At 51.1% G+C, this 13,350-nt stretch overlaps 6 protein-coding genes across 6 annotated transcripts; 1 reads left to right on the top strand and 5 right to left on the bottom strand.

Moving 5' to 3' along the window:
* Nucleotides 1-873: 873 nt before the first annotated feature.
* PC9H_010979 (uncharacterized protein) lies at nucleotides 874-2,233 on the bottom strand (the record flags this gene model as incomplete). Its single annotated transcript, XM_036780469.1, has 7 exons — nucleotides 874-930; nucleotides 986-1,154; nucleotides 1,226-1,376; nucleotides 1,433-1,549; nucleotides 1,586-1,628; nucleotides 1,679-1,851; nucleotides 2,038-2,233. 7 exons carry the CDS (start codon nucleotides 2,231-2,233, stop codon nucleotides 874-876), a joined length of 906 nt encoding a protein of 301 aa, XP_036627852.1.
* A 514-nt stretch (nucleotides 2,234-2,747) lies between these two features.
* On the bottom strand, nucleotides 2,748-3,010 carry PC9H_010980 (uncharacterized protein; the record flags this gene model as incomplete). Its single annotated transcript, XM_036780470.1, is given in 2 exon segments — nucleotides 2,748-2,966; nucleotides 2,984-3,010. The coding sequence occupies 2 exon segments, from the start codon at nucleotides 3,008-3,010 to the stop codon at nucleotides 2,748-2,750; spliced, it is 246 nt and encodes an 81-aa protein (XP_036627853.1).
* A 2,119-nt stretch (nucleotides 3,011-5,129) lies between these two features.
* Nucleotides 5,130-6,725, bottom strand: PC9H_010981 (uncharacterized protein; the record flags this gene model as incomplete). Its single annotated transcript, XM_036780471.1, has 6 exons — nucleotides 5,130-5,245; nucleotides 5,302-5,577; nucleotides 5,629-5,818; nucleotides 5,896-6,108; nucleotides 6,166-6,438; nucleotides 6,495-6,725. 6 exons carry the CDS (start codon nucleotides 6,723-6,725, stop codon nucleotides 5,130-5,132), a joined length of 1,299 nt encoding a protein of 432 aa, XP_036627854.1.
* Nucleotides 6,726-8,939: 2,214 nt separating this feature from the next.
* On the top strand, nucleotides 8,940-10,346 carry PC9H_010982 (uncharacterized protein; the record flags this gene model as incomplete). The annotated part of the gene is made up of 4 exons (XM_036780472.1): nucleotides 8,940-9,071; nucleotides 9,128-10,088; nucleotides 10,154-10,278; nucleotides 10,335-10,346. 4 exons carry the CDS (start codon nucleotides 8,940-8,942, stop codon nucleotides 10,344-10,346), a joined length of 1,230 nt encoding a protein of 409 aa, XP_036627855.1.
* Nucleotides 10,347-10,892: 546 nt separating this feature from the next.
* PC9H_010983 (uncharacterized protein) lies at nucleotides 10,893-12,374 on the bottom strand (the record flags this gene model as incomplete). Its single annotated transcript, XM_036780473.1, has 4 exons — nucleotides 10,893-11,223; nucleotides 11,276-11,770; nucleotides 11,829-12,003; nucleotides 12,347-12,374. 4 exons carry the CDS (start codon nucleotides 12,372-12,374, stop codon nucleotides 10,893-10,895), a joined length of 1,029 nt encoding a protein of 342 aa, XP_036627856.1.
* Nucleotides 12,375-12,805: 431 nt separating this feature from the next.
* PC9H_010984 (uncharacterized protein) lies at nucleotides 12,806-13,333 on the bottom strand (the record flags this gene model as incomplete). The annotated part of the gene is made up of 1 exon (XM_036780474.1): nucleotides 12,806-13,333. The coding sequence occupies one exon, from the start codon at nucleotides 13,331-13,333 to the stop codon at nucleotides 12,806-12,808; it is 528 nt and encodes a 175-aa protein (XP_036627857.1).
* Nucleotides 13,334-13,350: the final 17 nt, after the last annotated feature.

A 13,350-nucleotide genomic window follows, 5' to 3' on the forward strand; every position in this document is an offset into this window, starting at 1 on the left:
CTACGTACCATACTTGGTCCGTCTGAATGCCAATTGTTTTGATTGGAAGCTGTGTTTGATCCAATTGTAGTTATTTAGAAGACAATGATGGGCACATCAAGTGTACAGTTGGTTCTAGATAACATTATCGTGTCTACGTACCTTTGTGACATCGAAGAGACGGAGAGTCGAGAAAACGGTACTTCGTGTTGCGGGCATTCAAATCTTTCAAAGGCCGTGGCGCTGAGGATCAAGCCCAACTTCGGCTGCAACACTGAGGGAGGTATCAGCATTATCATGTAGTGATCAGGGAGATGAATTTTTGAAAACTTGATCAATCTCGCTGGGGTGTACAATAATATTAGCATTGGCCTATGTCAACCTGTTAGAAGTGTTTCTGACTCGTTTCGATGCCGTATGGAATTATGATTGTTGAAGGTATGAAATTAGGCGCCACCCGGTAACCGAGTTGTCGTGACCTGGTGACATGCACTGTACGCATCCTGCGGATGTCAGAGAGAAGGCATTAGCTGCCCGGCTCCTTAAAGTCAAAAGTTAGTTTCTGCGCTTGTGTGTGTGGTTCGGAACACCCACATGACCTCCAACGTTCCTCGGCGACAAGATAGCCAGACTCGGAATGGCGTAGCCCACCAACGAAATAGCACAAGAGAGCATTATGTGATAACCGCGGTCTTTCGTGCGATCGCTATGCCAAGCATGGAGGACGACCATGAACCAACTGACCACGTAGGGCGCCACTGTGAGGCCCTGCGCATTGATGTCCGAGAACCCAAGGCCTCGTATCAACTAACAATGATCATCCATGTGTCAGTGAAGATTGAATGAAACAAAGTAAACACTCCACAAACGCGAACACTAAAATACCGAGACAACCTAAACTTTGGCCCTGTACCAATCACTGCTGTCCAGGTCCTTAAAACTATTTTCGATCTAGGCAGGAAAACCAATCAGCTGAATACTGCCCATGAGCTGCTTCGATACACACCCAGCTAGCAATGATGACAGAAATCTGCGCGCACGGATTTGAATTGACTTCGAGAGCGAAATTGGCACCGGCTGTCATGATCGAGATTTCCTCAGAAACATTGTACTCTCCACCTTGACCATCAGGAAGGACTTTCAGAATCAGGAACAACCATGCCCATTGGTTAGGGCTCCGCGTATTATTTTCTTGCTGAAGTCGAGGGGTTAGCGGATATATGACTGACTCGTGACAGGCACTAACTTGACGGCTGCAGAACAGGCGTACATTTCTCCCAGCGCCTGAGGGAGTTGGTGGTAGAGTGATACATCGACGGCTTTTGCTTCCGTGACGAAGATAACAAAATCAGAGTGCAGCCGGATTTTTGACAGAAGCGGCTCGCGAATGAAAGAAGCTATTAGACCAAGAAGCATCGGCTCTGCAGAGATCGGGCAGAGATGAGATTCTCACTAGCACGACTGTCCCCAGCAAACAGAATGGCATAGTCAACGAAACCTTCTAAGGCAGCTTCTTCTTTTCTAGCGGTAGCGTTGATAGGTACCTCGAGGCTAAGAACAACTCGCTTGCCTTCGGAAGATCGCTAGGAAAGAATGGCTGCAGCACGGTAACAAAAGGCATCGATGAACATCCGAGCACTGGCTTCAGTCTGAAGAAATTAGCAGCCAGCGACGAAGCGGTATTAATTCTAGAATTCACCTGGGTGACAGAGGACTGTAAGAGACACAAATGCCTATAGAACGTTTCGTGGGACCATAGCTGGTTTTCGCCAATAACACGCTCCTCGTCCAACCGCCCCGGATTAGCCACGAGCGTCAGATACGGCCCTTCGGAGGTGGACTCGGAGCTTTTCAATGTCCTCTTGCCGAAGACTAGAGAGAGAGAGCACCTAGGGATGACTGTTCACCAAGAATCGAGGGTGTTGAAATAAGCCGGTGAGGTCGCGTGAGTTCCGAGTGAGCAAGTAGATATATTGCGTTTGGCTGAGACTCCAGCAAACGCATAAAGAAATACATGCGCGCGACACGGTATTACAGTGGTCACGTGCATCTCTATACCCCTGTTCCGCCAAGATTGCTCAAATCCAACAGAGGGGAATTGTGATATTCGACCGTGACGTACTGGGCGTGAGTTAAGCTTTGGTCCTAGCAGCTTCCGAAATGTCTCCACGATATCAGCAATATCGTCCACAGGAGTAAGATCCTGACTGTCGTTGTCTGGATTTGCAGCTTCGTCCTCGGGAATCGGTATCATCCTCTTGAGTATTTCTTACACATGAAGGACATTCTGATAGAGTGAAAAGGTATCTCCTCCAGAGAGTCCTGATCGGGGCCGTTTACGCCGTTTCGCCATTGTGAAGAATAAGGGACTTCAAAGTTGACGTTACGACGCAACTCCCACGGTTACAACACCTCTGTTGCTGGGAATCACGTCGACTGTCTGCAAGATTGGGACAGCAGTTTTGTCGACAATCCATCATACTTGCTTGCCTGTTCGCCTCCGTCAACTCACTATCAAAAGCTTCAGTAACTACATACCGGATGTTGAGTTGGGTTCAACTAGTAGTTCTCCTGTACTGGGGCGATTCCCAGCGCCGGGTACTCATATGATATAGTGCGTAAAGTCGTCCACAATATCCGGCGAGAGTGTCACTTGTATAGAGGAAGGCAGTACATTTCTCAGAGTCGAAGCTACGCCCGTCACATGCATATGGACATATCCGGATGTAGTGTACATTCGCTCACTCCGCCGTAAAGTGAACGCTGGCCTAAGGTTTCGGACCACCGGCTGCTACTTTGGCAATCTTGTCTTGGTTGGCCTTTACCCAGTCAAATATAGTGTCGTTGTCATCAGTCGCGCGGGCAGTGATATCCCCAGGGGCCCCAGATGGACGAGCAACCGCAAGGGCAGTAAGAGCGAGAATGACAAAGGCAGAGCGCATGGTCGACTCTGCGAGAGAAGTCAATGGCAGAGCTGAGGTAAGTATCTGGAGGAGGAACGCACGATGTGATGACGGCCTGTTGAGTGCATTGGGTGAGTATCAATTCGGAGAGTAGGAGCTGAAGAAGAGTACTCACAACTGAAATCACTTCCTGGATAGTTGCTGAGTAGTTGAGAGTCAAAGAAGCCCTATTTATGCGAATAACAGTGCTGTGCGTAGATTATACTATTCCCGTTGTTGCAAACGTTAGTTCTGGGTGTGGCGTCTTCGCAGCTCGTTATACCAGGCTGGCAAGGGCATAGCGCTGGAGCAAATCCACTGCAAGTTCTTCAACGGTTGCCAACTTGAACGGAAGGAGGGGCACTAGTATGGTAGCATCATCATGTCAGTCTAAGATAACGAAATGGCACACGCCCGGGACCACAGTCGGAATGATATGGCTTCAATCCCGATTCCTCTGCAGTCTACGCGACATCGCGATTGAAGGGTCTTGTGCTATCAAACCAGCTTTCTTTAGCAGCAGTTCCATCAGGAAGAGGAGCCACAATTCATCGTCTAATTCAATTCAGACGCGTCCTCGTTACCTTCGTCGACAACCTGTCGGTGCTCCTCAATCGTGTACTTCACGATTTCGTTCGACTTTCGATTGTCCAGCACCAACGACGTGTGAACCTTTTCTCGGTCTCGGACGCAGGGTACCTGATTGCTTATTACAGACACAAATCGTGTATCGTGATGATATCGATCACTTCACGGACCTTCTTGCGAGTAGCATGGGAATATAAGTCATACAACCATTGTTATACACACAATGGAGTTTATGATGCGTTGCAAATACCCATAGCGCCTAACTTCGGGCGCTCAGTGACTAGAAATTGCATTTGTCTCGATATCACACTTACTTCGCTGCGGGTTGAGACCCGTTCAGAGTTGAGCTATTGGACAATAGAGAGTTTGCGAAAGCCACTGGGTGGCTTTCGCGGAGCTTGCGGAACTCGGTGGCTTTGGGCGTCTACTTAGAATTTGCTGATAGCCTCTCCTCCAAGCAGCAGGCTAGCTGTATTGTGCTGCGCGTTCACAGCTGCGCGTATGAGCTTATTATGCCGCAGAAATCAAAATCAACAGAAGGAGTAAATGCTTGTCTAACCAGCCACCAGTTTGCGCAAGTTGAAAATCGCTCGATTTGGGCATTCGGTGGCTTTCGCAAACTCTCTAATGGACGAATACTACCATGGTAACGATACCCAACAGACCGCGGACTCCCTAGTGAGGACACAATACGTTTGGTGAGTCACCTCCCTATCGGCGAGTCAATCCCAGACATGTGTCCTCGTCCCGGCTGTGCAATAGGAAGGTTTGGGAACCAGAAATGGAATCTTTATTCAAATCCACGGTCTGATGATTGGTTGCAGCTGCCGCATGTACTCTGCCCACTCCGCGCGTATACCTAGACGAAGAACAATGACTCCGGAGCTGGTGAACAGGCTGCGTGCAATACTATAAAATAGCGGCATAATTCAGAGAGCTATGCAAGGACTATGTACACCCCCGGGGCTCTGGAGTAAGTTGCGTTTGTTGTCGTCCTGGGAGCTGGGGTATTGACCCAGTGCGTGTACAGTTTCTAGAATCTCGCCGGGTGCACTTCATTAGGCGTGTCGCCGCTGTGCACGGCGGCGTGTACGCGTCACCCGGCTCGGAGCGCGAAATCGGAGTTGGCATGAAGCACCCCAATGCTCCAAGCTTCGAGTGTGTCCACTTCCGGCCGCTTTCGTGGACCTGCAAAGGTGGGAGTATTGCTCACCTCAGGCGCGTTATCTTCCGTTGACGTCCTGTATACGCCCTCGAATATTCTTCTAATGGGGGGTCGATACAGGCGACGGATCCTTTGTTATTGCCATCTCTGGTCGAACACGTTGCTTTCGGGGTTCGATCCGTCATGTTCGCTCGGCGAAAATACAACAAACCTATCCATCGACCATCTAATACCTCAGGCTCATCATTTTTAGCATGTGCTTGCTGTTCAAGCTCTCGCATCCACGACGAAGATGGGCAAAACGGACGATCATATATATGTGCGCGGAGAACAACATCCTATCCTTTCCCCAACACGTCCTGTCCATGCTGCATCCTCGCTCTAGGTACGATGCAACATTCCTGGTCTGATACAGATATGGGACTAGCCCAGATGAAGGAAAGTGCAATGGTGAGTCACTTCGTCTTTTCGAAGAAGGGACCCGCTGTCACCGCACACTCCTCACGCCATGCCGGCGCCGTCATGTCAGGTACGACTCTTCGCTCCTTCGCATGCACCAAGAAATCGTACGCTGATCAGAGATACACTCGTTAGACGGTTCTTTCTCTGGATTCATGGCGCACGTACCTAAATCCATGGTATCTACCAGAGATCCGGACGGGCCAAACAATGCCCGAAGCTCGTTGTTGAGGGCTCGCGTGGCTTCGTGCCGAAGGCCGTCTGACCGACGCTTCAGCTCCCTTCGTCGTGCATCCTTGTCTTCAGGTAACGCGCCAGCCTGGGCCTTCCCGCTTTCCGAGGGCGAAGTCGCTGCGGGCGCCAGGTTCGACCACCACCTCTGGACTTCTCCCTCATCCTCGGGGACGATCCGAGTCGATAGGATGTACTTGCAAACGCGAACGGCTAAGAATGTACCGTCGGTGCTACACCTCGGCAGTTACGGCTCTGACGTACCTGTTTCTTCAGCATCGACCAGCTTTCTCGATGGAAAGAGGGCTTTCAGCCTGTTCCTCGCGTTGTTGATAGCCTTGCTGCGCACATTATCGGTGTGGTGTTTCCTACTTTTCCTCGAGTCGACGCTAGAGCCCGAGGACCCGTTTGACGAAGCTGTGGAGTCGGCGGGACTGGGGAGGCCGAAGTCAAACTACGTGTGCACCGAGTGGTAGAAAGCCCCAATGATCAGACTTTAGAAACAGAGAGGAGGTGCTGGTGCAGACTTACTGTGACTTTGGCTCCCGAATCTCTGTTTCTAAATGTTCTACCGTTGGGGCTTGCCCCATTCTGGCTGCCCGGGTTTTGGGCTACAGTATCCTCCCGATACGATTGACGTAACGAAGAGGGTGGCTCAGGAGGCGGATACGCAGTGTCCCCTCCGTACCACCACTCCGAGTTCGCGGCGTGTTGCCGTTGTGTCCGATTGTAGGGGGAGGATTGCTAAGAATCAACTTCAGCCTCCGTATTCCGTGTCCGGCAGCATTTGTGAGTACTCACTAGATGTTCTTTGTAACGCTCCCTGCCCCTCTTGCCCCCTGCGTAGGAGCGCTGGTATGATGCAGATGGTATTGTCGCGATATCGGGAGGAGGCACTGGCCACGATTGAGGAACGTCGTAGCGGACCGCGTTGTCAAACATCGGCTGCGCGATAAAGCCAGTTTCGTAGCTGTTCGACATCGACATACAAATATTGGGTTCAATTGGGAAACTTTCGTCCGATGTATGTATGTCCAAAAGATTGTCAAGCGAACAGCCATTGTCGCTGTTCGTCTAGACATGCTTTTGAGTGAGGGCTGTATCAATCATTGCTGGGGGATTACACCTACCTTGCACAGTGCCTCGTACACCGTGTCTATCGCGGATTTGCCATGCACGAGGAATTTCAACGCGTCAGGCAGGGCCGGCTCTCTAGTGTTAACTAATGGCGAAAAGCCATGTTGTAAAACCCCCTCCGGGACGGGAGTATCCTGGCGTGCGTAGGGGGGAATGCCCCCATCGCAGACAGGGAGCACCCTTGGGTCGCAGGAGTCAAAGGTGTTCAATAGCCAGCTGTTCATCAGTTTGGTCAAACGGTTGGGGGACGCGAGGGGTAGTAGCTGAGTTGATACTAGGTTTTAACTGAAGGGCCTTATTATATACCTGGGCGATGGACACACAGAGCACTGCTTTTAGGATCACGGAAACATTCTAAAATAATGCAGGCATGTGCCGGCCTGAATACGCGTCTGGTTCGCAGAACTAACGAGGAAATCGTTGGGAAAGCGAGGGGGAAAGCATGTAATTTCGAATCCCGCCTAAGATTTCTATATAAGGAAAACGCCCTCATTCGAGTAGGGTTCTGATGCTAATTGCACAACTCCGTTGGACAACTCTTTTGCTGCCAGACTCGCCGGGCCTTGTTGTGTCCTCCGGCGGTAAGCAGATGGGTAGATCTCAACGGTGTGAACCGTTTTTCGCTTCGCTCGCTCAAGCTTCGACATTGGATTTGATCCCAATCGCGTCTCACCAGTGGACATGAACAGACACGAACGGAGCCCTTGCAGGCAACAACGCGCGTCAAGTGCTACATCAGGGATCGCCAGAACGGGTACATCTTTTCTTTTGCCTGCACGCTTAAACCTTGAGGTCGTCAAAACATCATCGACAGATGAAGATGTTCAAGCCAGGCTATGGGGATACACCCCCTATCCAGGACACGGGCTTCTAGCTTCATTAATCTCGACGTCGGTACGGGTATGTTTGGATTTTGGCATCACAACCGCTATCCATTGTTCATACTCATCGGTGGCGGAAATTTTAGATCGTCCGAGATCATGAACGCTATCCATCAAAGCCTTAAAATACTATCACCGCCGGGAAGTGGTTAAGCCCTTCAAGCCTTTTCAAACCCTAGATCCCCACTGCTGTTAAATAAAGAGAAGACAGGCATTGGTTCGGCCGTCCACTGCTTTCCCCGCTTTCCCCAGCGAGGCCTCATTAATCATTCGCTGAACAACCAACTCAGACAATGAGTGATCTGGGATACCTCCGATTACACTAGGTGCTCCAGGAGATTTTGCGTCCCACGTGCCTCGCCATCCAACACCGACATGAACCTCTTAATTACCCTTGCCGGATGTCAATCCATCTTCTTGTGACTTGTCAACTCAAAGCTTGCATCGTTGATTAAGGATATCCCATACTAGGGTGGACAGCTCGCTGAGCTTGTCAACTCAACAACAGCACGCAAGTCTTTGCTGCTAGCGTTTCCATTCTCATTGAATAACTAACCCCTTGGGCGCGAGGACCTGGCAACCACGGCAAAAACAGACCTGACCTCAGTGGTGACCCGTACTTGCGCCCTCGTTGATCTGCGTCGAACTCGGCATGACCAACCCCTCCATTGATTCGATTTGCCACGCATTATTGCTTTGTTCCGAACGTCGAGTTGGCAGGATCCGCCTCATCACCATTAGCTGATCTACCATCACTATTGTCAATATAGGGAGACATCTTCGGTATGCTCGTTGCCTCTCTTTCCGCCGACTGTCACTCCGAATGCTCTCTCTAAGACAACACTAGCTAATCACGTAGATGCAACATACGCTGGCTCGCTTCTTGCGATTGAGATGAATGTACTTTTGACATTGTCAAAGTACCAGGAAATCTTGTCAGCAAGGATGGGGGCTTACCACCGATTCCCGATTTTATCCTTGTGAAATTCCCGCCTCATCTGAAGGGGTGGCACTCGAGACAGGTGTCAGTGTAGCTAGTGATGATTTTCGCTTAGTCTCTGGTAAAGCATTCAACTATTCTTGCTGGGCTGAGATTGAGTAGCGCTCCAGCACTCCGACGAAAATATTGATGAACTTGTATGAATTCTCGGTTCGTCCTTGGACGATGTACGTACAAACCCGGAAGGCGACCACCACGCGGGTACCCGTCCGCTTGACCAATTGCATAAGAGAACGGGGAAACCCTCTCGATACATGCGAGACGCGCAGCGACGTAGCAGTGTGGACGACCTGAGCCAATAAGCGCAATCGCTGGGATCAGGGTATATATAGGGTGCGATGGGCCGGCCTAGCACACCCTCGATTTCTACCGGCTCTCAATACTCAATCTATAGCCAGCCTATGGCGAGCAACCTCCAGTCCTATATGTAAGTTCTGTATCCCAGGTCAGAGCAGGTCAAACCTGGGCGAAACTCCGTTCCTTCTTTCTTCTCGACCACTATCTCCCGGCCAACTCCCTTCTTCTTCCGCTCGTTTCAGCCACTGGCGCCCACAATAATGAACACGTCGGATGAGATGGCCACTGAATCAGAACTCGAGGCAATATTCCAGCATATCTTATCCCCCGCGTCCATGGATACATGTTATAACCAACGGGAGGGGAGTGCTGGTGAAATACCCACACCGCCCGTGAGTCTGGTTCTTATTTAATTGAAGAGTTGACTTATGCGAGGAGTGCGATATAGTATACCCCGCTCACATCACCATCAATATGCATGGTACCCCCATCGGAGAGCAACGAACACGACCTGATAGCGTCTTCGGAACATACGCAACGTCCCTCAAAAGAGATCGAAGCACCTGGCGCATTTGTCTCGCTTTCAACGTCGTTTCACCCAGCAGCCAGGAATTGTGGCGACCTCGAGCCGGACCTCGTCCTGCTCTCTGCTGATTCCGTGTTCTTCTACGTCCATTCCTCGGTTTTACGCTCCGCATCGAATAATAACCTGTGTGGCTTTCTGCCTTGGAACAACCCACGGGAAACTGAGCGAGGCGCGACGGACGCAGATACAGATGCAGAAATCGAATTCGTGATGTTGCCCGATCAGTCGCAGGTATTGAACATCATGCTCCATTTCATATACGACATCTCGCCCGCCCATCACTCCCCCCCGTTCCACATCCTTTCGCAAGCTGTCGATCGCCTCCACAATGTATACGGCGTCGACGTGAACCACGGCATGCAAGGCTCTGCGCTAGCACTATCTTCGCCCCGCGTGAACGACGCACTATCAGATATCCACCCCCGCGAGCCGTCGTTATTCGCGCTTTTGACGGCCAACGCCCCTCTTTATCCGGTTGAGGTGTACGCTCTCGCCGCATCCATTGACTTCTACCCGCTTACTAAAACCGCGTCTCTCTATCTTCATGGGCTCGATCTATGTCCGACAGACGACGGCGAACCCATTGGTGGGAGGCTGGGGCTGGTCCCGGAGATGGGGCGGAAAATGGGCGGCATGTATCTCATGCGTCTGGTGGGGATGCACAAACGCAGATTGGAGGCCTTGAGAAAGATCGTGTGTACCGCTCCTGAGGGGCACCTGATTGACCGTGCGTCAGAAGATCGGTGCAGCGCGGAAGATCAGGCTTCGTTGAAACGGGCGTGGGCTCTGGCAGCGGCGTATATAATATGCACCGCAGGACCTGGTGCGTACCCGCGCGACTGCTTTCTTCAAGATATATGTAACCAGCTAACTCACCGTTTCCCATAGGTGTGTCTGCTCAGACTATTGATGGGACCTTCCGCCCCCTTGTTCGGCATGTCACTTGTTCGCGGTGCAGACAGGCGATGCATAAGAGATTGGAATCGATGGATCGTGAATGGGGGATGGCTCCTGTAAGTTATCTTCGTCCAGAGGCACTGATCGTACTGATGTCGAGCCTCTCTATCAGCGGACAATCTAGACAATGAATGATACCCTCAAGTTCTCGACTCAGCATAGAACGCTTCACGGACTACCATACACCCTCGTAGTCATTTATATTTTTATCTCATCTCATGTGGTAAGGGCTTCGCACACACGAGGTTACCCTTACCCAGCACTAACATCTTTATCGTGATGGCCGCGTACGAACATCGCACACTGATCTCATATACATCTTCGTAGATCACAGGCCACATCCCTTACGTGTATTTTTACTGTGTACCCCCCTCTCTCGAGTCTCTGGATATCGACCCGGCGTGGTCGTCTGTCGTTAATTGTACCAACCTAATTGTACCTTTCAGGATGTCATTGATAGCTGTAGTTGTGTAACTTGGTTTGCCCCAGTCCGTCAACATTCGGCGGCTTGAATCCTGTCTGCCCACGTTCGTCCCCATTCAGTGATATTTCATACAACTGACTACTTCTATAGGTGGGAAAGGAATGAAAGACTATATGATCAAATCTTCCATCCAACCATCATCCAAGTTGCGCTATATTGAAGTCATGGGGTACTCTATAATTTCGACTACGCCGAAGGAACTCTGTACGTGATTGCGCGCCCCATTGATGTTGCGTTGACCCATTTCGAGTCGTCTAACTTGGGGGACTCGAAACCTGCGGTCACCTTTTCTTGGGCCTTCCACGTGGTGTCGGTGACGATTGTATCGGACGTTCCATCGTCGTATAGGATTTGGATTACGCCCTGGAATGCCGCCGGTCCTCCGGTATTTTTGCCGTTGAGCGCGAACACGTTAACGTCGGGGTCGAGGACCTGGATATGGTAGACCCTGGCCTCGCGCCAACTAGCGAAGGAGCCAACCACCGCGCCGTTGATGTAGAAGATGAATTGGTTGTCACTGTGACTTCATTCAGCACGGGTTATCCACGAAGATGGCGATGAGGACGTACACAAAGATGACGGCTGTCGCGCTGACGGCGCGCTTCGTGCACCCTGGCGTCACGACTGTCTTCCGGAAAGCCCGTGCAACCGTTGGCGCGACACCAGTCTTGTTGTCAAACTTCCCCGTCCAGATGACCACAGCGTCCTTGACCGACAATGCGGGCGGCACGACCGTCTTTCCCCAGGGTGCCACACCATACAAGCCCTGGAAAGTAGCGAAGCCCCACTTGCTCAGATCGGTGGTGGTTGGGAGCTCGAAGCCTTTGGGAGAGCCGAGGAACCTTCTCCATGTCTCATCGGTGATGACAGTCTCCGTAGAACCGTCGGAGTATTGGACAAGGATGCTGGCGATGAGTGCGGCAGGGCCCTCTTCCGTGTTGGTGACCTCAACAGCGAAGAGGTTTGACGACGGCTGCAGAGCGACGTAGTATACTTCGGCGTCGGTGAAGTTGGCCCCTGTGCCGATGGGGTTTCCGTTCACGAAGAGCTTGTAGGAATTGTCCCTACAACATCGACGAGGCAAATTAGTATGTGCGAGCAGGGAAGGGAGTTATGACTGACGCTGTGATCAAGATCTTTGCACTAACGGCACATTTCCCGCATTGCGACGTGAACGTTTTGCGGAATGCACGGGAACCGGGGGGATTGGGACCGGCGGGTACTGCATTTTCCCCAGTCCAAATCCACTTCGAGATCTCGAGGCCCAAGGGTTGGGCGATCGTCGGAGTAGCCGTCGCTGCACCACAGGTTCCATTACCCGGCGAAGGTGTCGGCGCCGTGCAACCTAAATTTCCGTACAGACAGAGTCTCAGGAGTCAGCTCATAGGATCCCGGACGAAGGGATACACAAGACCTGGTCGTTGAGCCTGGACCAGACCGAGGGCGAGGAGCAGGAAAAGGATTCCTGGGAGGGAGGTATTATGATTAGTGAAATTTCGAAGCGTCAGAATTAAAGTGACCTTGAGCGAACATCCTATGAACAGGGTCTTGTTCGGTGGGGAGTGAGGATAAGCTGGAAACTAGAGGGCCTTTTAACAGGCACTACTAAGCAGTCTCAGCTCATGTGGGGAAGTGCTAACATGAGCGTTGCATGTAACTTGTGAACATGTAGAGGGCTTAGACTAAACGGAGCCACTTCAAACGCCCATTCAGCTATATATGTGTATAATGCGGCTTACTTGATACAAGGTTGAGTTGAAATGCCAAATACTAGTGCTGCAAACCTGACCAGTTTGAATAGCTCAGATGAGACGGGAGATAGTTGACATCGCGTGAAGAATGCGAAGACCAACGGCGTTTGGCGAATGCGAGCAATTAGCAGCATTTCTGTCTGGCAACATGAGAGGGTTGGAGTATAGACCAGCTGATTGGCCGACCAAGCAAGGCCTTCGTCGTGGCTTGGAACTAATGTGCGCTAGGGACAACATTGAACAGCACTATTCTCCTGCTGAATGACACTAGCCCTCTGTGTGATTTCGGTTACAAAGTCCTATGTAAACAACTTGAATGAAAGAATGCTAGGACAGGCGAGGGAAGGGTCAACTTTCCTTCAGCACACTGCGTTGATTCACGATTGATTCGGCTTCCTCCCAAAAGCTCCGCCCTCTTGCGTATGTTGTCCACTCCAAACGCACTTCCGCTATAGTACGATGGACGTACTGAGTAGAAAGACCGGCGTCATAAAAGGAGCCGAGCACAATACGCTTATCCACTTCGCCAGACGCGTATGGCTTGACGTTGACAACGTCCCCTTCCGACCAACGTTGGTTGATAAACAATACGCAGACTCTTAGGTTAACCGGAAGGTGTTCGGCGAGCAGGGGGAGATCGTAAGTATCAGGGACGAGTTCGATAAATAAGTATGAGAGGTTGGTCAATGTCGCGAGTGCTGGATACCAGCTTTCATCGTGGGTAGCGAGGTCAAGATGAGTCAACTGCATGAAAGGAGAAGGGTTCCAGTCGTTGGGTTTTGAGAAGAAAAGGTCGAAGAAGCAGCATAAGCGACGCAGAGCGTTGTGTTCCCGGAGAGCGACGACTTCACCATGGAACTCAGTTTGCCAGTACATAAGACTGGTCAGATTGT

The sequence above is a fragment of the Pleurotus ostreatus genome, assembly GCF_014466165.1.
Source record: "Pleurotus ostreatus strain PC9 chromosome Unknown scaffold_8, whole genome shotgun sequence".
NCBI classification, from domain to species: domain Eukaryota; kingdom Fungi; phylum Basidiomycota; class Agaricomycetes; order Agaricales; family Pleurotaceae; genus Pleurotus; species Pleurotus ostreatus.